A 24,642-nucleotide genomic window follows, 5' to 3' on the forward strand; every position below is an offset into this window, starting at 1 on the left:
ACTTAATCTCTGTGGCTATGAATGAAAATTAAACCCTTTCTGCGGCATAAATACTTAATTGCCACTTTAACATGTTCTTTTAATAATACTACAGATTTGGCATTAAAAGAAAAATGAAATGCCCATTTCAAAATGTTTCCAATTTTCCTGCCTGTCTTTATACTGTGTATTTACATGTCATGTTTCTATGGAAACGCTTCACTCTTGTTTGGAAATGCTGTCTGCAGTGATAGTCTTCAACAGGCCCAGCCCCTCTGTCACCACTGCCTGGCCTTGTATTTGGGTTTATGAAAGTTTACAGACAAATTGGAAAATATAACTTTGAATTACACAAAGAAAAGTAACTTTTTGGAATCCCCCGATTTAAAATGGAAATATTTTCTTGGTTTTATGTTAGTGAATGTGTCCTCTATTCCTGTGTTAATTCTTTATGAAATGTTGGGCTTGTTTGGTCTTGGTGTGGGGTTGCTCTCTCGCATCTTCTATGAACACAGAAGCAGAGACAGGCAACACATTGTCCTGTGGCTTAAAAGGGGAAACATTATTTTATTTATAAATGTTTTTTTTTAGCCCTTGTTCTGTTATATGGCCAGACACAAGTTTTGGATATGTGGGTACATGATAATGACTTTACTGGGACATCTAGTCTCTGCAGTAGCTTGACTATCAAGTCTGGGACACCACATGGGCGAGATGTAGATACTTCAAGGTGCTGAGGGGTTTTACAGTACCCCAAAAATCCACCGACGTGACAATCACGTGTACCCCACAGGGATTGTCATTCCTCAACAGGAACCTTTCACCTCTGGGTGAAAAATGCCTGTAAATGTCTGGGCACTGTGCCATGTAAACATTCAATGTCTTATACTTTTCACATCACCATCTAAACTATAAAAAAGTAACAAAAGCAATTGTAAGCTCCAACAAGGCTATTCAGTTATATTAACTCTAGGACTCTTCCTTGGGTGCATCTGAAAAGCTGTGCATTTTCAAGGTGGTTAGCCATTCATTTTTCAGTATCCTTTACTCGTTTTTTATTTTTTGGTTGAAACAGAATGCCAAGGTAAGTATTTCCTCTATAATGGTTGTGGTGTCTGGCAAAATATCTTAGACGCAAAATTATCATCTTGTTTAAGTAAAAGCATCACGTCCTTTTAAAACTGAACAGGATGTAAGAGCTGGGACCTCAGAAGTCTACGGTCTGGTTTACTGCCCTGATAGAAATGCATCATTAATAGAGACAGATCTAGAATACACAGTCAGGAGCCTAAGGTTTCTGATATAATTCTATGCAGTAACTTGATATTCAGTGTTTAAGTCACATCCAAACATCTCATTAGCTTTTATAAAACCCCAGACTGAGTTGCACAGAGACATAGAAACTCTGTTAACCCCAGAACTCTGTCCCTCTTGAATTTGATAGATCTTTAATATGTATTTTGCCTAGAATCACTCCTGAGATCACAGGAAAGTAGTACATTTCTGTGTCTCTGATCTTTTTTTTGCATGCATGTGTATTCTAATCATCTCATCTAAGCTATGAAAATGACTACTTTTTGTTTCTTGATTTCAGGAAAAATGAATGAGAGATATTTTAATGGTTTTACTGAGTCACTGGTATTCCATATAATTTTTTCATTAATACTGTAATCTCTATGTAGTCAGAGCATGAAGCCTTTGTAAAAATGTCTGTCGCACAACAGACACAGGTTATAGTACCTGCCCTCTGTGAGCTCAGTGACAATTCCTATGCTGCATCTGTCAGCCTATCTCACTGAATGTGCAAAGGAATCTATCAGCAGCCACAGAATGCAGTGAGTCATTGTAAAGGAATTAATAATTTGTGCCACTATTCCTCTTGCTGCATTAATCCTTGACCATTGACATACTGTAAAAACATTTCAAAAAGCTACCGAACAATAAGAAACACAGTGTGATGAACGGCGTGTTGACGTGTGGGGAAGGCATTGCTGAGAAATTCGGATTTATTTTAGACATAAAAGATACATTTAAAATGTAGCCATGATGAGTGTGTTTGCTCAGAACCTGCTCACCCCCTGCAATTGTAACATTTCCTTCATTGTAGTTAATGGGGATTTTGAGACAGGTAGTAGAAGAAACAGCACAGCTTCCATGTTGAGATGATTAGCCATCATTTCATCATCTACTAGGGGTCCCAGTGCCGCTGCAAGCTACTACCCGTTCTAAGCTTTCCTTGTCGACTTGTCGTTATTATTTTTAAAACATGCACACTGTGCTCCCCTTCTTCCTTACCACTCTTGCCTGCAGTTAGAATCAGGGGCTGGTCTTTCCCTTTAGCATGCCTCAAACAGTGAATTACTGGATAGTTAAAGCAAGCAAAAGCTCTTTGAGGGGCGCAGTCGTTTATTAATGTGCGAGAAATTGCTCAATTCTAAATCAACACGACATTTATGTATGTGGACTGTGTGAATTTTAACGAGCCTGACCAAGAATCTACATGGTAAATTAGTACTCATCTAAAAATCAATTTAACGTTCATTTGTAACTTAAACATTGCTGGATCCATTTCTATGAATGTTTATTTTATTCTCTTTCACCCTCCACGGCATCATTAAGTACTTTTAGCAGTACTTTTATTGCTATGTTTTTTAATGCTGTAGTAACGCTCACCTGTCTTATGAATAGTTACATAATGTGTGTCACCTAAATCCTAAGCCCTTTACAGCATGTGTGACACATTAAATGTCCTGACTCAAGTTTTTAATGTCATGTTCAGTCCGTATTAGACCACAAATGAAAGAGGCTGACGAAAAGGAGCTTGAACATTAAAATAAAATCTTGGGCTGAAAAACCCCACAATATCAGGAGGCACTGAGAATCTCAGCCTCATATCCCACTAAAACGGAGACAGACCCACCTGGACAGGGACCATCCCAGCTGGCAGGCTCCAGCATTGGCAAGATCTTACTCTGGGACAGGAGCAGAGTGGGGGAGGGAGCCATAACTTGGCAAGTTAGACCCTGAATTAGGTATATAGCTCTGCTGCTTGATTTGTAATCCTGGCTGTTCATCTACAGCGACTGCAGAGAAACACCTGCTTGTCCTTCAGTTGCTTTTCCTATATCTCACTGCCATCAAATTGGAGAAGCTGAAAAAAATGGGTTTATCATGCTTTCCTAAACCCATCAGGAAGCCAGCCTGAAAACCCCTCACAAGCATTCCTCGCCAGAATCCCCAGAGGTAATTTAATATGTCCTGTCATTTGAATGACCAGGAAATCTGTTAGAAACCACAGTCAATCCCTTCAAAGTGTCTTGTGTCATTAGTAGAAATGCTAGCAGGTGTCTCCATCACTTGTATTACTGGGATGTAAGTTGCTTTATAGTAATTAGACATTTGTCTTCACATTTTCTCCTCATTAATATGACTGAATTACCTTAAGTGACAGACAAATTCTAAATGTAATGAATAATTCACATAAGCATTTTTGCTTTGAAGGAGAAAATATACAGTGCCTTGCGAAAGTGTTCACCTCCTGACAATAATGTCCCATTATGTTGAATTACAAATGATGTATACGTATATATAAAGTGAATATTAATGCTTGAATACTCAATCTGAATACTTTTATGGATAAAAAGAAGATAAATGTCACCAAAAATGTGAGAGAAGTTCACTGAGTGGATCCACCAATATCTACCTAGTTCCTGCTAGCAAATCAAACCATTTAGCACAACCTATACAAATCTGTTCATATATGAGGGCTAAATTACAGCATAAACTGCAGAAAATCAATGTTTATAGGACACCATGCCAGTGGATAAGTTTTGTCTATTTTTTTCTCATAATTTGCAAGTTTTCCCCACTTTCTGTGCTAAAACACATTCAAAAACATTTCTAATTGTCTTACTGATGATTTTTACCATGGAAACCACTTTATTCTTTTGTGCATGCTCTTATTGTAATGTTTTTTTACTTTATAGTAATTACTGTACTTTTGCGGATGCTTTGTTTTAATTCACTTTGTTGAACTTGTTTTAAGCTGCGGCAGTTGTAACTGCAGTAATTTGAGCTGGAGCTTCAGCGAAGCCTGGGTCACCTGTTGTGACTCGGCTTGAATGTACAGTACATCTCACTGGTCTTGCCTCTGTAGGGGTAAGAGAGGAGAGAGAAAGTGGGAGAGATGAGAGGAAAGGCACTCAGTTGAAGTGGCTGGGTGACAATGACTCCTGGTGCTTCTCAGACACGTTGGCACAGAACGAGTTTTGAGTCACTGGCAGCTGGTGCCAGCAGGTTCTGGAAGGTTCCGGTTCGTCTCATGTCTCCACTGGCTCTTTTCCCCTCTTATCCCATTGGTCTGTCTGGCTGTAGGAGCAGCTTGGCTGTCTGTGTATGGCCAGCCACACAAGTGAAGCAGGCCTGTTAGGGCCACATCCACAAGTCACAGTTTTGTAACAGGATTTTAATCATTTTATATTATTATTACATCACCAATTATTATAATTCAGCCCCTAATGAAGGGGTCTAATTAGGCCACACTTCACATAGTGCACAGTTAAAGCCTAATAGTGACATTACTTTATCTGACATTAATCTGAACATTTTTCAGTTCAAAAGGCACAGACAAGTATTTATGCAGCCTCTACTCATCCCATTTAAATTTAAATGGGATTAAATTCGGAAGGAGGAATCTGCTGATGGTATTTTATTGTGCAGTTATGGTCCTATAAAATAGAAATCCCTTTTGATTCTTCATCCAGTATTTCATCTCTTGCCATGTCTAGGATGATCAACCTGTGAGTCATCGGCCCTCCAAGCCAATAGGCACCCTGCACTGCTTGTGAAAGAAATAGAAATGGTTAAGTCCATAAAAGGTGGAAGTTGCTGTGGTTTGCAGTTTAAGAAGGATAGTAAAGCCATTATTTGATTTTTTTTCCCAGAGTCCCCATTGCTTTCCCCATTAGTTCACCTGCTGGAGAAAATAGAGCCATTGACGTCAGCATCAGCCACGAATCTATGCTCTGAGGAGTTTTTCTTGCTGTGAGACAATTCTCAATTCCTAATAAAGTTTCATTTCAGTTCTGTTTTTTTGCTGTCTTGCTAAAGGTATTTCTATATGTAGAGTCCCAGGGCAGTTATTAGCGGTCTCAGTGCTGCTGTTTCAATAATATTAATCAAAATTGGCAAAAGCCTGGTTCTTTCTACCTGTGCCAGGCAAAGTGCTCTCAGGATGGAGGCAGCGAAAAAATGTGAGGTATCATGCGTGATTGCTCGATTCATGTCCAGAGCACGGGAGACATGCTGAGCCAGGCTGGCCTAAGAAGGAGCTGCAGTTACAGTTGACCTGCTACTAGGTGCTGCTGTCAAGCCCCTAATACCTTGTAAGTAGCCACACCAAGGGTGCCAGACTTAATTATTGGTTAGTTGGTAAAGGATTTAGGAATTCACTTTTTCACATGGGTGGAATTAGTCTTTTTGTTTTGTATCTAAAAGGCATGAGTGGGACTAATGGAGGATTGCTTTTTTTAATGCCAATGTGCCCACCAAAAGGATTTATGCATGCAGTGACTGAGACTTCCTGAGACTACCCTCTTTAAGTGTAGCGTCTCTTTAAGTGTAGCGTCTACAGCTGCCCTTGCATGTGATCAAGGTGGAGATGTTCCTGCAAACCTGCAGAGTGAACAGTGACAGTAAACAACAGTTTCCCTCTTCACTGTTGACTGGTACACAGGAACAGAGCTGGTTTTCAAAACTAGAATCCATTGCATTTCCAGGATGTTTAAATTCACAGACTCCAAATCTGACCTGTTCTTAAAGAAGCTTTGGAAACAATGAAGATTATACCTTTCAGATTCAGGAAATTTCTGTATCACATATTTTTGGTGCATTGCTGTTAGATGGTGTTAACAGTGTTATTTACTCTGCTGTCATAAATCTGGAATTATGAAAGTTGATTCAGGCCATGGGGTGGTATGGTAAGGCAGTGGTTAGCATTGCTGCCTCGCAGCACTGGAGTCTTGGGTTTAATTCCACGGGATACATGATCTCCACATGTTAGCATGGGTGTCCTCACACAGCCCAAAGGCAGGTTAATTGGCCTCTGGGAATGTCGGCCCTGGCGTGAGTGTGTTTGTGTCTGCCCTGAGATGGACTAGCGTCCCATCCAGGGTGTATTCTGTCTTGCACCCGTTGCTTGCTGGGATAGGCTTCCCCATGACCTAGTAATGGACAGAGCAATTAGAAAATGGATGGATGGTTCAGGCCATGCAAATTAGCCCAGGTGTTGGAGATAAATGGAGGCTTTGAATGGATTTCCTCCATACCAAATACCCTTTTGGCTTACTGCCTTAGTAAACTGAACATTACTCTTTATTGAATCGAGTACCTTTATTACCTGTCTTGTTCTGGACAGTGAGGGCAGTCTTCATCTAGGGCTTTCATTCAAAAGAACACAGTGAGGGTTTGAGTAGCCTGGTGACTTGGCAGTTAGTGGTGCCCAACCTTTATTTTATCGTTTAATTGTGTGGTTTCTCAGGGGAAAGCATTCTATTGACTGGAAACAAATATCATTTTGAATTGCTGGGATGCACTGTTAATCACCTGGATCGACAAACCTGAGAGACAGAGTGGCTCAGCGTGGAAACGGAAAGGGAAACCCAACCAGTCAGGAGTGTATAAGGAAGAGAGGTTTTTGCCACGGATTATTCTTTAGATTCCCTCTGCTGATTATCCTATTATGCATCACATGACCGAGGGATGGGACAGGCCTAGAAAGAGTCACCTACAGTCCACACAGAAATCCCTTACCTCTGCAAATAGTCATTTACTCCTTCAGCTATATTCAGAAGTAAGTTAGTTACTAATTTGTGATTTGGGTTGCTGAATATACATAGAAAGTTTTGCAGCTACAGTTGGTAAAATCAAAATATGTACTCAAGCAAGCATAGTGACAGTATACAAACTAGAGGTTTCTGTGAATCTTAATGCCTCAGCTTCTTATATTTGATCAATATCCTGCTTAACATTATAATCTTACGGGATCAGATGTTCAAGGCTTGTTGAAATCATTGCTCATAATCTCTGCTGAGCAGACGGGTCAAGAGTCTGGGATCTCATCATGTACAGTCCAGCTGGGGACATATCGCACGGAAGTCCTCTTCCTTAAGTTTGTGTTCAGACGCATCTCCTCCATCAGTCTGTTCCGCTCAGCGCTTGACTTAAGAGGTGATGTCTTCTATGGAGTCACATTCGCTGTCATTTTACTACTGTATACTAAAAAAAGTTACTGACCAAAACTTTTTTTATATAACTAACTCCAAATAAAAATATGAACACATCTGTGCTTATTTACATTTCAGGAGATTTAATGGCTGTTTTAGCTGTCGACGTATTAAATTTGCAGATTTATTTAGTGTTTTTCTTAGTTTTAATTAGATTTTTTAATATATGTTTCAAGACAGAATTTATTTTAGAAAATGTAGTTTCTACTTAAATGAGGAAGTGCCCTTGAGCTGAGTATCGATTTTCCTTTTTATATATATAAAGAGCAGCTAGGAATCTGTCTCTTGGCCTTACGCTGACAATATGGAAGTTCTTGTAGATTTTTCTGTTTACAGCTCCATCCATAGATTTGCAATCTTTTTCATCACCTTTTCAGGCAATGGAAAGGTATCTAAAACTCTATCAATATTAAAAAAAAATTATATCCATATTAGAACCTATCTGTTCGTCTTTATGGAATGATAACCCATCACAAAATGTGAATATTTAATATACATCTCATGATATCTTTAATATTTCTGTGTAATACATTCCAGATGTTCACAATGATACAGTATATGATAGGAAGAAAGTCTGTAGACATCAGTGCCACAATGAAACTAAATGCCAAATCCATTTTGGGGATGTAAATAGAAAAAACGCCATAAATAGAAAAAACAGGCGCCGTCCTTCGGATGAGATGTAAAACCGAGGTCCTGACTCTCTGTGGTCATTAAAAATCCCAAGAGTAGGGGTGTAACCCCGGTGTCCTGGCCTAAATTTCCCATTATCAATCATGGCCTCCTAATAATCCCCATCTATGAATTGGCTTCATTACTGTGCTCTCCTCCCCACTGATAGCTGATGTGAGTGTTCTGGCGCACTATGGCTGCCGTCGCATCATCCGGGTGGATGCTGCACATTGGTGGTGGTGGAAGGGAGTCCCCATTACCTGTAAAGCGCTTTGAGTGGAGTGTCCAGAAAAGCGCTATATAAGTGTAAGCAATTATTATAATTATTATTAAAACATTTTGTTGTTTTTTTTTAGTATAAAGCCATCACTAAACTTACTGTTACCTCTGACCTTGAATGCTAGACATTTCTGTTCTCAGAACTGGTTCCGTTTTCAGTTTTCAGCTAGAGTGGGCTTGACGGGCCATACAGCTGTCTGCAGAGAAGCCGTTTTACTTAACCTTCATTGTTTTTCATTAAGGCACTTCCCCCAAGACAGAAAGAGCTATTTTACATTTGATAACGTAACCTAAAATTAACAAAATAACCACTAACATTGTTAATTGCGTTGGCAAAAAACATTTCATGTCCATTGACATTAAGGCTTGGGTATTAAAGTATGTTCTGAAATGCATCCTATGGAGACTGTATTCATTTTAAGGATGCATTTAACTGTATTATGTATAGAGAAAGAAAAGACCTCAGGTAAACCAAAGAGTGGATTACTCTCAAAGGGTTGAAGTGTGGAGGAAAAATAAACTTTATTTTTACCATTGCTAAAATTTGATTTTATATTTTATATTATTGGGGGAAAAAATCTTATGTTGTGGAGTAGGCAAGACTGGAATTCAGAACTGCAGGGCTGTTGGTTCAAATCCTGGGTGAGGCTGTATTTGTGTGCAAAGGGCTTCCCACAGATCCCTGCAGCTGTATAAATGGTTACCAATGTAAGGTTAGCCAAATTAATAATAATTTTTAAAACAAGTTACCGTTAAACTTAATTCATAGTGATGCTGGAAGGATAATGGTGTTTTGTCACAGTTTGAAACAGCTGGATTTCCAATACTTTGTGCAGCAAATGGTCAAATAAGCTTGATTCGTGTGCTTCAGGCACATGCCCCAAGATTATCTTGCTATTGCTTCTGATTATATTAAAATAATACACGTTAGCAGTAGCTTCTGAATCCAGTCAGACATCAAATCTGAGACTATTTAATGCTGTGCTGATGCATTCTGGAGACTCTCTGCCTGTCCTGAAGGGCTCTGAAACTAGGAGATGCCAGACAAACGACGTATTTCGCCAACAAGCTCTTCACTGTAATTCATTCTTTTCAGGCCTCTGCTTCAGACACAAGCCTCCCAGGTTGCCATGATACAAGGGATGCATTTTAATTAAACTGTCTTCTATTTTAGCTTAATTGTTGGGTGATTTGCATACCCCCCTCCCGTTCGGCCCAGGGTCTTTCCATTCCGACGGGCACACGCCGACCACCCCGATCTCCTGCCCCTGCCTCCGGGGCGGGGGGAAGGGGGGGGACAGGAGGTAGTCCAGTGAGCCCGGTAGACAAAGCAACAAAATTAGCTCTTTGCAATCAAGCCCCCTCAGGGCCTCTTGTCATTTGAGTTTTCGACTATTATCACTGCTATGCATCCCCATGCCACATCCTTTGCAGCAGTAACAGGGTTTTTAAAACATTGAAAGATGTGCTCAGCAGCAGCCTGGCCAGAGCAAGCGGAATATGGCGCGTCAATGGGCAGCCGCACTGTGGGAGCTGTTGGCTGTGATTCTGACGGTCTGCATGGTCTGCTCTCCCGTTTTGCAGAGCAAATGTTTGTTCTGATCAAACTTTCCCAAACAGAATGCAGCATGAATTCAATTTCAGTGCTTCTGTGTATAATGGAGCATGGTGGATGGTGGTTAGCATTGCAGCCTTGCAGCGCTGGGGCCTGGATCCAGTTCCAAACCTGGGGTGCCATCTGCATGGAGTTTATGTGTTCTTCCTGTGTTCCTGTGGGTTTCCTCCCACAGCCCGAAGACATACTGGTAGCTTAATGAGTTTCTGGGAAAACTGGCCCTGGTGTGAGTGTGTGCGTTTCTGTGTCCGTGTGTGCCCTGCGATGGACTGGTGTCCTGTCCAGGTTGTACCCTGCCTTGTGCCCGTTGTTTGCCAAGTAAGACTCCAGCTCCCCCAGTGACCCTCTACTGGATAAAGAGGTTAGAAAATGAAGAGGTGAATGGATGGTTCAGGGCATGCAATTTAGCACAGGCGTTTGATATAAATTGGCTGGAGTGGAAGAAAATGGGTGGATGGACAGACATGTCTATAATGTCCAGAAATTCTGATTCTTCATGCACGTGACAATGGCCTTGTGACTGAACGTAAATTTTTAGTCCTTATGGTTTAATGCAACGGAACAAACTTGCGTCTCTCGAGTCGAGAGTGAAAAAAACGTTCCATTTTTTAAAAACATAGGTACTGATGTGAAGGAAAAGCCTTCTGCAGATTGCTAGGGCAGAATTATTAGCATTGTGTCGGGAAGACCTCAGTCATTGATGGGTGGGTCCTGGAAGACCAGCTGAAAGTCAGCCACTGGCTAGATAGCAGGGCCATTCTTCAGTGGTGAACAACTCCAGACATCAAAGACAATTTTTACATTATCTGCTGTTTCTTAGTAACAGTTCCTGTGCAGGAGTGTTGCTCACAATTCCAGCAGGAGCTGCAAATGCTTCTCAAAGATCAGATGGAAGAGGTTAGTCTGTCCTACAAAATATTGGCCCACTAAAAATGACAAAATAATTTAGAACTTTTTTCTCTTTAGAGCTCCCTGGCAAAAAAAAAATATGTTTGAGTACTAACTGAGCTTCCAGTAAACTGACAGAAGCAAATTTTTAATTGCATAAGAAAATTGAGGTTATGTAAATTGCTCGTCAAAAGTAATAAAACGAGGCTTTAAAGATTCCCTCTATAATCCATTAAATGTAATACATGGAGCTCCGTATCTATGCTTGTTTGCATATCAATCTGGAGAAGAATTGGATGAAATGTCTTCAAATATGGCATTATGGTGGCACAGTGCTTTGCACTGCTGCCTCCCAGCACTGGGGTCAGGAGTTCCATTCTGGACCTGGGGTGCTATTTATGTGGAGTTTGCATGTTCTCCTTGTTCTCATGGGTTTCCTCTGGGTGCTCCAGTTCCTCCCACAGTCCAAACACATGTTGGTAGGTTAGGTAGCTTTTGTGAAGCTGGCCCTGTGTGTGTGTGTGTGTGTGTGTGTGTGTGTGTGTGTGTGTGTGTGTGTGTGTGTGTGTGTGTGTGTGTGTGTGTGTTTGGCATCCAAACCAGGCTCCAGGATGCTGTAACCCTGAATTGGATAAGCGGTTAGAAAATGAATGGATGGCTCAGGTATGATGTGATTATAATGTCTTCAGAACAGAGAACTGAACCAGGGGGCTTTTAATATTAACTATAAGACAGCAAATTGTGACAAACAGGGAGCCATCTAAAACCTGTTTGGGGTCTGTTTTCACCCCATGTGCAGTTTCATTTGAGATGAAGCGTGGAATAGTAAAAAAAACCTGAATGCATATAAATGTGTGTTTGTGCTGTTTGCTCTAAGCCCAGGATGTCTAATGTGAGGTCTCTCATCTCTGGAAAAAGTTAGTACCCAGAAGCAGAGGCTGTTTCTTATTTGAACAAAGCCTTTTTGTTTGGTGTGAAAGTGCAGTAGTAGTTTGTTTCCAGGGGTGATGTTCAGTGAAGTGGAAGAGAATGTCTTGGATCTCATTATTACAGATGTGTAAAGGTAGCAGGAAAAGTATTCTGCAGGAGGGATATGAGCTGCCTCTAAACTCAGCCATTAATGCCATACAGGGTATGCAATAAAGTTATTTTACTGTGCTTCTTTTTATGTGTGCTAAGTTCACATACTGTATGTATTTTAATATCCTGCTGTTCCTTGCATTTGGGGGGAAAACAAACTGCTACAGACATTCACATTAAGATGATCGGAGGTGTTCAGCTTTTAACGGGAGCCTAGAAAACAAGGGACTGAGATTTAAAGTTACAGACTTTGGTTCTCCTTTAAAATGATATATTTGTAATTTGAATTTTAGCCATCAGTGCTACAGTAGTTGAAACTGAAGCAGTCAGTAACCACAGAGAAACACCTCTAGTGTAGTAAAGGGGTCAGCAGCCTTTAAGAATCTTATGGAACTCCCTTGGGCTTAGTTAGTCAAGGACAATGACATGTCGTTTTTTCAAGCTAAATGGAAATTAGGCATGTTTGTAATGTATTCTTCAGGTTTTAAAGTTTTGGAACCTCATTTTGGAACCTTGGTGAGATTGTTTGTCTTGCGTGTCAACATAGCAACAGAAAACAAACGCCTTAAAACAGCTGGAAAAGATTTGCTCCGACTCGTGTTCCAGAACTCCAGCTGTCCTTGTACCTTACCGCTGGTTTTCTCATTCCGTCTGAAATGAAATTACAAGGTTGTACAGGTTTAAGCAATGGTTTATCTCCTTGGGGGATTCACTCATTTAAAATAAGACAAGAGATCACGTATTAGGCAGCACTCAAGTCCTCTGAGTTACAGAGACTCTCTCACTTCAAAGGGAACATCGGTCTGTTGAATTAATTAATCAAGCAGTCAATTAATTAACATTATTTTGAGCTTTTCGTCCCAAACGATCTAAACGGACTTGACATATAGAGGAGACTCTTTTGTTCCCCTCGTGAAGGGTGATCCACAGCAGCTCTTCGGCTCCAGCAGCACTGCACCACAGTAGATCAGGAGGCGAGAGAAATTCAATTCATTGCCAATCGGATTGACAGGAAACGTTAGGTTGGGCTAATTGTGCCAGCCCAGGGTGGGAAGGTTAACACACTTACTCTTATTCAGGACATGAATACCCAGCTGGAAGACCTGCAGCAGGCAGTTGTGGAGTTCAGCAGAACTTGAGGAGATTATCTAAACGGTGCTCCTCAAGGATCCTTGCAGGGCGGAGATGCAGCTGCTCTTCCTGCTGTGGCGCTTCTCCCTGGTTCCCACAGCTGCGCACTTATCCCGCCTGATCTCCGGATCTCGGCTGTGATGCCAGAGCCATGTGTGAGCGAGGAGTGGCAGTCGGAGTCAGGACTAGTGCTGACCCAGAACGGAATTTCACTCCTCATTTTCACTAGAGCTGACTGTGATTCATAATATGAAATGTCCTGGCTCGAAAAAAGTAGTGTTTGGTTTTTATATGGTGGATTTTTCACAACAGTTGCAACCCAGTCTGACCATTAGGGCTTCATGTGTGTGACATGGGTTCTTTTTTTAACTTTTTATTTAACGATGAAAGAATGAACAAATACATGTACAATACACAGTCAAATCATTTACAGCTTTCATCTTTCTTTTGACTGTATACATTTTTTATATAATAAACTATCTACATTATGCCACCATGGATGAGAGGTTAAAACTAGAAATATAGTCAGCAAAAACACAACAAAGAACAAACAATCTAGACAAAACATTGTTTCATCCTCTTTCACAGAACAAAATCAGGTCTCAATGAGGCCACAAATTCAATTCAGGCTTCCCAGTATTTTCTAAACCTTTCTGCTTGTAACCTAAGGGACAAGGTGATCTTTTCCATTGAAAATTGAATTGTAAATGTGGGTAATCCTAGTGTGAAGAGGAGGGGGCATGATGGTGCAGTGGGGCTGGATTCCACCCCTGGAATGTTATCTATGTGGAGTTTGTATGCTCTTCCCATGTTCAATGGGTTTTTGCAGGGTGCACTGGTTTCCTCCCGCAGGCCAAAGACATACTGGTAGGTCAGTTGGCTTCTGGGAAAATTGGCCCTAATGTGAGTGTTTGTGTGTTTGTGTTTGTGTCTGCCCTGTGATGGACTGGTGTCCTGTCCAGGGTGTACCTTACCTTGCGTCTGTTGCAAGTTTAAACATTTAGCGAAATGCTCTAAACTATCTTCTGTTTACTGAAGCAGAGGCAGAGGCCAATATACTATTTGTGCCTCAGTAATCCTTAGCATTTTTTCATTCTTTCCTCCCACAGGTGATCATCAACAGCACAATCACCCCAAATATGACCTTCACCAAGACATCGCAGAAGTTCGGCCAGTGGGCGGACAGCAGGGCGAACACGGTCTTCGGTCTTGGCTTTGCCTCAGAGCAGCAGCTAGCCAAGGTATGTGTGTGACAGAGCCCCATGGGCCCATTGGGCCAGAGCTCATCCTGGATTCCATGGCTTTTAGTGGACTAGAGAGCACGTGACTCCCTCTTGGAACGAACACCAGTCCATAACTGGGATTATACCTCTGGAATGCTGGTCCCCAGTTATACAGCTGGGTGGACTGGACTGGTGAATTGGGGCACAGCAACTGGCTCAAGGTACAACAGCAGTGTCTGCAGCAGGAGCCCAAACCCACAACCTGTCTATCATGAGTCCAGAACCTTAATCAACATAACTTGCTGCCCCTCTAAGGTATGTGTATACTGTATATTAAAATATATATAAAAAGGTTCTGAGATACTCATCAATTTTGCGTAGGGTGGCGTCTAACATGCTGTCAATCAAATGTACATAAGAACTTCATCCATACCATGAAATAATAATACAATGCATTTTCTGAAAAGCATATACAGTACTTCTGAAAAATCTTCCACAGGATAATTGATTTGTTTCATGATTCTACAAAAAGAGTATTGAAGAAACACCTTATCAAGCGAATCTTTCTCCTTTCTTAATACAGTTTGCTGAAAAATTCCAGGAAGTCAAAGAAGCAGCAAAACTAGCAAGAGACAAATCTCAAGAAAAAATAGAAACCTCAAGCAATCATTCCCAGGTAATCCCCTCTATTACTGGTCTTTTCCCTTCCATACCTCCAGTTGCCCAGACATGGACATTCTAATCCGATGGCTGTCGAATCTTCAACAGAGCAGTATCGTAAGCGAGGTCACCCTGAAATAGATATTGCTCGCAGGCAGTAGTGGATGCCTGGTGATAGGGTTAAGTAGGGTGAAAGGTCATGAGATTGGGTGTCGCTTATCAGGGGCCAGTGTGGAATTCCGCCTCCTGGCAGGAGCCAGAAATAGAATGACGTCAGAGCCGCAGAGGTCGAGTTTCCAGAGGGAAGGAGGAAGAGCTTCTGGGAATTAAATTCCTCCATATGGCTCAAACACCAACGGCACAAGGGACAGGGCTCCAGAAAACCATCTTCGTCATTTTCCATTTGCAGCTTTGTGTTTGTGTGACAGGCAATTCTACTAATGGGGAAATTAGAGGTTGCTCTGGGACTGACGTAAGGGCCGCTCCTCTATGATCCATCATGTCATCAGTATGGTTCGTGTGCTTCTCAAGGACACTGACTGCAGGGCTGCAGTTCTGTTATAATATACTGTAATACTGTATGGGCGTTCCAGTGCCCTGAGCTCCGTTCTGGACTTGGGGTGCTATCTGTGTGCGATTTGTATGACTTGTGTTCATGTGAGTTTCCTCCCACAGTCCAAAGACAGTCTGGTTGGTTAATTGGCTGCTGCTGGGAAAATTGGCCCTGTTGTGAGTGTTTCTGGGGGTACCCTGTGATGAACTTGTGTCCCGTCCAGGGTGTGCCCTGCCTTGCACTCATCCCTTGCTGGAATAGGTTATGGTTCTCTGGCCTGAATCCTGAATTGAGAGAAGCAGTCAGAAAATGGATGGATTGATACGGTATAATCTTTCAACATTTTGCCTCTAGTATCCAGAGACAAAAACAATAATGAAATTTAATTTTTAGGCCCTCAATATTCATTTTCTGTTAGTTTCAACAGCTTTAATTTTTTTTTTCATTTAATCTGTTCGCAGTACATAAATATGCCATAGGTTTGCTCTCCTCAGCCTGGCAGGTGGAAGGAGATGACAGTAAGACGCTGTCCAGATAAACACCCGCTGCTGCCAAACCTTCTTTAATATGTTAATGTCCTCCGACTGTCGCTCATGTGTTCGGTCCCTCAGAGAAAATTTGAGCCCACTTTGCATACATTTTGTCCTGTCACAGGGTAAGATAGCCAGGCCTGATGTCCCCCGAGTGGAGACGAGAAAATATGAGAAAAAGATCATTTTCTTCAGAGCTAGACCTCTGGGGTTTGCTGCCTATTTGTGGTACAGATGAAAGTCATGAGCATGGAGCTCATTAATGTCTCCAAGATGGCTCTGCTTAACAAAGGTGTGTTACAGTGTAACCTCTTTGCCTGCAATGAGATGAATAACTTTTCATTATATTTACCTGTATATGTATATAGCAGATAGGAGAATCATAGGAGTTTTTTAAATGTGAGTGTGACCTTGGGTTTTATAAACTTCATGGATGTCACTGGCCAATAAAAGTACATTAGCGTGAAAAAACACATTCAATCAAAATTAGCACAGTCCGGTTTTGGATTTCTATAGCCCAAGTAGCTGTTACGTACAGTACATTAACTAGCTTACATAAGCTGCACACTTATCCGGGCCATTTTTTCAAGGTTTTCTTAGTAATTACCTTTCAGAATGTTTGAGCATTCATTTTTCATTTGGAGGTTATGTGTTACAGTGTGTAAACAAAGGTAAAATCAATTAATATTTAATGTGTTTTGATTTCAGGCAACAAAACATGTTACTTATGGAAAGGGTGTTCAGACTTTCCATAGGCGCTGTATAAGAAAAATCGATAAGCTCACTCATGAATTTTGTTGACCTGCAAATGAAGAGGAGGAAGAAAGGCGAAAGCTAGTTAGGTTTGTTTGGCGGGGTTTGAAGTCGCAGAGTGGTGACTCTCTGGCGACAGAGAATCAATGATGTTTGCATTTAAAAATAGAGCCCATTATCTCCGAGTGGGTGCTTGGCATTGTTTCAGCAATGCCTGCGGTCTGATAACCCTGTTGCTTTTCCACGGTCAGGAATCTGGGCGCGAGACCCCCTCCTCCACACAGGCCTCCAGCATTAACGGCACGGACGACGAGAAGATCTCGCACGGCGGGCCCGTGGACGCACAGCTGAAGAGCGAGAACGACCGGCTGAAGACGGCGCTGGCGCAGGGGTGAGGCCACGGCGGGCTGTCTGTGCGGCTCAGCTTCGCTCTTCCTCTGCGGTCGGTGGCCTGAAAGACGATCGGTCATTTCTGCGTCCTCACCAGGCCGTGAGGAGCTGGGCGGGTGGCCTTCTCCTTTCCTCCAGGGCAGCGCATCTGTGCATCGCATTGCTGTGCAAAAAGTTTATTGTTCCACACTCCCACCACCCTTTGTGTAAAGAAGTACCTCCCGAACTTGGGTTTAAAAGCACTTCCATGTTGTTTTCACTCATGCGCTCTGGTTCATGTTTTGCTTTTTATTTGGAAGATATCCACTCTGTTGAGTTGAAATAGATGCCCTGGTACTCTTCTCTGTTTAAAACTAAAAATGTTCAGTTCCAGTTCTTTCATCTTGTCAATATAAGACATTCTTTCAAATCCCACACTGCATCTGGTTGCTCTTCTCTGGACAAATTCCACAGCAGTGGAATCTTTTTTTTTGTAAGATGGTGACAAAAATGTGCAGAGTATTGCAAATTCCTAGTGTTTTGTACAAATGAACATAAACCTTGATTTAAATTACACACTTTTAATCATATATCCTAAAAATCTATTGGCCATTTTGTCTGGAAGATCTAAATGACTTGTCAACATTAATACTTAAGTCAGTTTTTGGTATCCACTTCAAGTTTACTGTCTTTTTGCATTTGCTGTATCGTTAGTTTTTGCTATGTTTATGTAGTACTCTGTACTGTTCTACGCTCTTGGGTGGCAGTCAAAATATTTCTGTCCAGAGATCTTGCGATATACAGATCGCATTTATTGCATTCCTTGGTTTCAGAAATATTTTGTATTTTGTGTTTTTTCCATTTACAAGAGAGGTCTTGCTCTTTTATTAAAGTGGACGCAGGCTCACCAGCTTTCTGTATTTTTTGTCACACTTCACTGTGAAGTTCAAAACTCTCCTGTTACACTGATACTTCTTGGTGATTGCGGCAGGGTCTGAAGTGTCAGTTTTTAATGATGCTGTGGTTTCTGAGCCGATGCCCGCTCCTCAGCGCTGGTATCAAGAGTCCTGCCACACTGGGCTGTTTAACTTTGTCATCCTCACAGCTTCTTCCTTCGGGTTTTCCAGCTCTACCAATGCGAAGAAGTGGGAGACGGAGCTGCAGACGCTGAGGGACAGCAATGCCCGGCTGATAGACGCGCTGCAGGAGTCCGCGAGCAACGTGGAGCAGTGGAAGAAGCAGCTGGTGGTGTGCAAAGAGGAGAGCGATCAGCTCAGAAACAAGGTCAGCGCGGGGAAGAATAGATGTCACAGTACCATGGCACACGCTGGTGCACTTGTGCACACCTGAGTGTGTGTTTCACACTTTCACTCTTCACAATCCCTCGGTGAATCACAGTAGTTCTCCATTAAGCGTGCTGAAGCTTTTTGCAAGACCAAGGTATCGCAGTGGCAGTGGCTGTTGCATCAGCTGATGCTCATTTTTCCCGGTCTGGAGAGAGAAGTGGGTTTCCTGCCAGCTTTGCTAAGAATAGAGTTTGAGCACCAATAGAAATCAGCTGGTACAGTAAACTGGAAAACAACAACCCAGCCAATAAACCAGTGTATCGTTTCTTCTGCCTACGCTCCTTCCACCTTTGTCGTCACTATTTTCTTCCCCTCCCCTGAAGGATCAGGGAAAGACCTTCAAGTTTCAGCTTAATAGGAATTTAATCTTCAGCTTAAACGTGAACTGGAGCATGTCATTCTGTATTTAAGTCGTGGTTGTGCTGCACAACATGTCTAAACAGGGGCTCTTAGAGCTGGCCTCCCATCACTTGAATTGCACTTTAATAGAAATGGGGTAGCTGTGATCTCCTGCTGCCTCTGGGCTGTTTGCTCTACGGGGGCAGACTCCCCATCTCTGGCCCGCTGACCCGGCGCTGTCCTCTGCAGATCTCGGAGCTGGAGGCCCAGTGCGCCGAGGCGAACCTGGAGAAAGAGCGCAACGTGCAGCTGGGCGTGCGAGTGAGAGAACTGGAGTCGGAGCTCCAGGAGAAGGAGCAGGTAGGAGGAAATCTGGCTGGCGAGCAGGCGCAGCCCACACACACACACACACACACACACACACACACACACACACACACACACACACACACACACACACACACACACACACACACACACACACTAACACACACTGCCTCACGATGCCATTGCTCTCTCCTCCCCTCCGCAGCTCACACAGGCTTCTGGTGGTGCTCCTCTAGATCTTTTTACTCTCCTGGAACGCCAGGACATGCAGTAAATATGAACTGAAACGCCATGTCAACCTTCCCTTTGTTTCCACGGTTATTCTTGAGGATGGTAGCTTTTAAGGCAAGTGCCTTTCCTCCTCTTTCCCGGGAATTGTGTAGTAAGCATTAAAAACACACTGCGGTAATTGGCAGCACATTTTCACAGCTCTCCCAGATGTGCCCTGCCTCTGAAGTCTGGCTCACCGTAAGAGGAGTCAATTAGTATCACAATGCTTGTTTGGGTGTCAGTGGCATATTTGCTTAGCAGCCAAACATCAACGCACTGGATGTCTCTATACATGTTGTGTGTCTCTCCTTCTCCCTTGGGAAGTGATTACGTTAGAAATAAGAATGAACAAATATTGATTTGTTTCATCGCCTAGAAACGTGCCATCGTTTCTAGCTTCTGCGCCGATATTCTCACACTCAGCAGATTTGTGGTATGTGTGTGGATTTTCTTTTTTTTTTTTCTCTTGCTTCTGCTGCTTTCGGTATTTCCCAGTAGGACACAGCTGACAAGGTACTACCATAACAGACAATAAATAACCTTGTATGTTGAACAGGAAAGCCGTTGGATGCAATATGTTTGCAGGTCGAAAATTACATAGAAGGTAAAAGATTTATTGTGTGAATGTGTGAACCCTCTAACTGCAGAGTTCAGGGTTAAACTTACAGTAATTGCATGGTCAAATTAAAAATGTGAGTAGGGAATTTAATATCCTTGCACAATGTTCAAGTGCTCAAAAGATGCAATTTGTAAATCCCTTGTTTAAGTTGCTACATTTAAGACACTAGATTTACGCAACAACTAACAACTATCTTCTGCTCATCATTTTGTCCTCCTTATTATTTCCAAGTCTTTTCAGCATTTAATGTACAAAAAAATTAGAGTTGTATGCCATCCATTTCCTGACTCACCCTGAAGCTTATGAAGAATTTCCAGTTGCCTTAGTGGCAGTATCATCTATGAACTGCTCAGTGGGTCTCAGCATTGCCCCCTTTTCACTTCACGTTAAACAGTCACAGAAGAGAAAATACTTCATCTTTTTTCTGCATCTCTGCAGCTTTTTTGCTCCTTAATTAGAATTTTCTCCATTATTGGTGAATTTTATTTTGACCTATTCTTGTTACCGTCTAAATGCTACCCTGCCTGGAGACGATTTTTTCATTAGCATTGACTTTTTTGCTTAACCCTTGGTTTTTTTTTTTTGATGCTGGCAGATTTTTGCAAATGTCACAAAAAGCCCCTATTATACTGCTGACAGTGGGCGCATTTAGTTCTGTGTTCTAGCGTTCAATTGTAGCAGCTGCTGTCTTGCTCCCTGCCTGGTGGATGTTATCAGCCTCATCCCCGTGTAGAATTTCTTGCTTTTAAAACATAGAATTTGCGTTAGCTCAGCTGTTCTTACATTGTTGTGAATTCTGCAGTGATTTGTTATTATCAAATCACTACCAAAATAGTTCTTTAATGAGGCAAAAGGGAACAATTTAATAGGCTCAGTGAAAGAGAAGATTGAAATAGAACAAAACAGCAAGGAACTTCAATTTATTTTTACAGTGAAGTTATTAGCAAATAACCTCAACCAAATCTGTGTTCTGGCATTTGTTTCTTTAAATGTAATACATCAAATTGTTTGTAATGTGCTAGGCCATAGCCTTTTCTGTTGTCTGCTGCAGTGTCCTTAAGCTGCCTTTGAGCTTAGTTCTGGTTTCTGTGGCATCATCCTGGTGTCAGAGCCCATGAGCTTTTCTGGTCCCAGCCTGGCCATGAGCTGATTGTGTCTGGGATTCCCTAAGAACATACAAATAATAATAATAATAATTGCTTACACTTATATAGCGCTTTTCTGGACACTCCACTCAAAGCGCTTTACAGGTAATGGGGACTGCCCTCCACCACCACCAATGTGCAGCATCCACCTGGATGATGCGACGGCAGCCATAGTGCGCCAGAACGCTCACCACACATCAGCTATCAGTGGGGAGGAGAGCAGAGTAATGTAGCCAATTCATAGAGGGGGATTATTAGGAGGCCATGATTAGTAAGGGCCAATTGGAAATTTGGCCAGGACACCGGGGTTACACCCCTACTCTTTTCGAGAAGCACCCTGGGATTTTTAATGACCACAGAGAGTCAGGACCTCGGTTTTACGTCTCATCCGAAGGACGGCGCCTGTTTACAGTATAGTGTCCCCGTCACTATACTGGGGCATTAGGACCCACATGGACTGCAGGGTGAGCGCCCCCTGCTGGCCCCACTAACACCTCTTCCAGCAGCAACCTTAGTTTTTCCCAGGAGGTCTCCCATCCAGGTACTGACCAGGCTCACACCTGCTTAGCTTCAGTGGGTTGCCAGTTGTGAGTTGCAGGGTGATATGGCTGCTGGCACGCAGATAGACCTCCAGGTGCAGAATTGAACCCAGGGCCCCAGCACTGTGGGGCAGCAATGCTAACCAGTGCACAATCATGTCATATTGGGACACTGGTTTGGTATTTCTGCTCCAAAAGGAAAGGCGCCACCTACTGGTCCACGAGCACCACTTCCACAGCAACCTAGTTTTCCTTAGAGGTCTCCCATCCCACTGCTGACTGCTTGTGTGGTGGAACTGAACAGACCACCCTGCTCACCTCTTGCACAGCAGCTGCCCTTGTGTGCCTGTGATATTCCAGTGACTTGAGCAGGAGCAACAGGACTCCTGTCATTGCAGTCTCTGCAAGAAAAATGGCAAAGCACTCTGACAAGTATGCATTTTTCCCTGCTGGTGTGAGAGACACAACAGTGAGTTGACTGACAGCTGGTGACTCTAAATTGGGAAGAAACCAAAATGAAGAATTGCAATTTGCAAATTGCAATTATGTTTTAGATGAAAATGAAACATGCCGTCATCTGAGCAACAACCCTAAGCTCTCTGAAGTAGGAGCTGTAGTAGCAAGGCCCTCCCAAGGTAACTTCAACTGGGTTTAACTGTGACAAGGGGCGGCAGGGTGGTGCAGTGGTCAGCATTGGTGTGTCGCAGTGCCAGGGCCCTGGGTTCAGTTCTGGACCTGAGGTACAAAAGTGTGGAGTTTGTGTGTTCTCCCCGTATTCGCTCGGACTCCCTCCAGGTGCTCAGATTTCCTCCCGCAGTTAGTTTAGAAGAAGTGTTTAGAAAATGGGTGGATGGGATAAACTAATGAGAAAAAGAGAAGTATGGTTTTAATTTACTCACCTGTCCCCTTATGTTTCTGGAAAAGAACTTCCAGACTGACTCATTATTTACTACTACTAATTTATTATGAAAGTACCTGATCTACTGTTTGCTGTTCTTGATGTCACCGTGATCTCTGAACAGAAGCAAAGTTAAAGAGAGGCTTTGCGTGGTCTGTGCTTATTTGGTTGTCTGTTGTCTTGCAGGAGCTGGAAAGCCTGAGGAAGCAGGCAGAAATCATCCCACAGCTCATGGAGGAATGTGAATCTGTCTCTCAGAAACTTCAGGTACATAGTCCAATCTCACATGGCCCAGACGAAGGATAAACTGTTGGCAAACTCAGGAATGAATTCGATGATGTGCAGTCCCACAGAAATCACTAGCTTGTGTGAAGTCCTATGGTTCAGTTTTTCATGAGTGGATTAGAAGGCTGTGCACTGTTCAGAAGTGTGGAATGTGCTGGGCTGAGATTCACACTGCTTTCTCATTCCAGAGCTACGAAACAAAAGAAACACTGTTTATACAATTGTTTGGTTTCTTCTCCAATCCAGTCATTGGAAGTCGAGTTCTGTCTTTTCACCGTGCTGAAAGTGTTGCTCTTGCTGTTAAATAATACTGTACCTTACTGAGAGTCCTGCCTGAAGTCAGGTTTACACGAACAGCTGCATTTCACAAGCTTAATAATGAGTGAACTCCAATTCTACTGTTTCAGAAAAGTGATTAAAAACATTTTTGTGTCTGAATTTACAAAATAATAGGAAATAGTCCAGCAAATGACAGAGCAAAAATTCTCAAATGAATTTCCACGTGAAACTTTTAAGAATATAAGTTTAAGAGTGATTGTGAATTACAGCTGTCTGAATGTTCAACTCGATACACAACAGACAGAAAGTGAGGGGGTGCTAAAAATGACCATCTTTATAGGTTGTTTCTCTATTGCATGGTGAGGTGATCTGGTGGCAGGGACTTTATTCTCTAAGTACATTTTAAGGTTGGGACAGAACAATTGTGCCATGTTCCTGTGAAGCAATTGAGTTTCACTTGGAGGTTTCCAGCTGTGGGGCTCTTGCTTCAGTCTGTGTGCTGTGGGTCAGGAGGCCCCTGTGCCCTCTCAGCAACCATGCTGTAGTTTTTCTCTTCACAGCTCCTGCCAGCTCTGATGTTCTCTAAATAGCCGTGGAAAGGCAACAGGGAACAGCACCACTGATGGGCTTATTTTCTAAAGGCCCTTTTTTCTGCTCTAATGGGAGTTATCAGGATCTGACACCTCGCCACTTTAAATAGCAGACTGAAATCTGTGACTGCTGTGGTGACACCTATTAGTCATGGCATGTAAGACATGGACTGGCTGGTGACACTGCAGAAGGCAGCATTGAACACGCTGCTTGTAATAATAATGGGTGCTGTAAATTCAGATTTCTGTGAAATCTTTGAGTTGGCTTAGTCCCAGTGGTTGGGCATGGCTCTTTATGTTTTATTATTCCTGACAAGGCTAATTTTTTTACCCTCTTTTAGCTATTTGTGGTACAAGGGGTCAGATTTCAGATAGCTTTTACACCAGAGGGGCACATTCAAGGGAGCAAGCAGAAGGTGACACACCTACCGCAACGCTCCCATTCCCAGCTTGCCTGCTGCAACAGGTGGAAATTCACTGCAAATTCACTGTATTTGAAAGTCTGAGTTCAGTGCCCCATGTAGAAAACAAGACCTGGGCAAAGGACTAAAACCACTATAAAGCTTTTTTTTTCCACTCCACCCTTTTCAGGACTGCAGCTGAGTGGCAGAGCTATTTTGTTAAAGCCCATGTGCCTGGCTTCTAGGAGGGCTGAATGAGAATGTGAAAACAACAATGGCATGCCTGAAATAGTTTCAGGAACAGTGCGAACACTCCACTAGCGAACCAACCACTCCTGATCCAACTATTTAAAGGAGGAGCCTTACTTTAGATCGGGTTACAAGTGTCAGCTGGAAACGTCTTCTGAAGCCCCGCTATTGCCTGTTATGGCTGTGTTACTGAGCTGTACAATGACAGGGCTTCACAGCCGCAGAAAATCTGGATTTCCTGTGTCCGACCTATAAGCTTAAGCAAGATATGGTTAGCGATGAAGGCAGAAAATAAATCATTCCTGTACCATCTGCTTGCACCCCTGTCAGTTCTGAACCC

At 42.5% G+C, this 24,642-nt stretch overlaps 1 protein-coding gene across 1 annotated transcript in view; it reads left to right on the forward strand.

The window, feature by feature from the left end:
• The window catches only part of homer2 (homer scaffold protein 2), a 45,814-nt gene that overhangs the window by 18,695 nt on the left and 2,477 nt on the right, over nt 1-24,642 (forward strand). The window contains exons 3-8 of the mRNA XM_088640780.1: nt 14,037-14,168; nt 14,734-14,826; nt 16,898-17,037; nt 18,143-18,299; nt 18,950-19,060; nt 22,685-22,765. Of these exons, the coding sequence (XP_088496906.1) occupies nt 14,037-14,168; nt 14,734-14,826; nt 16,898-17,037; nt 18,143-18,299; nt 18,950-19,060; nt 22,685-22,765 (714 nt within the window). The remainder of the gene's footprint in view (nt 1-14,036; nt 14,169-14,733; nt 14,827-16,897; nt 17,038-18,142; nt 18,300-18,949; nt 19,061-22,684; nt 22,766-24,642) is intronic.

Source organism: Lepisosteus platostomus, chromosome 7 (assembly GCF_059453375.1).
Source record: "Lepisosteus platostomus isolate fLepPlt1 chromosome 7, fLepPlt1.hap1, whole genome shotgun sequence".
In the NCBI taxonomy this organism is placed as follows: Eukaryota; Metazoa; Chordata; class Actinopteri; order Semionotiformes; family Lepisosteidae; genus Lepisosteus; species Lepisosteus platostomus.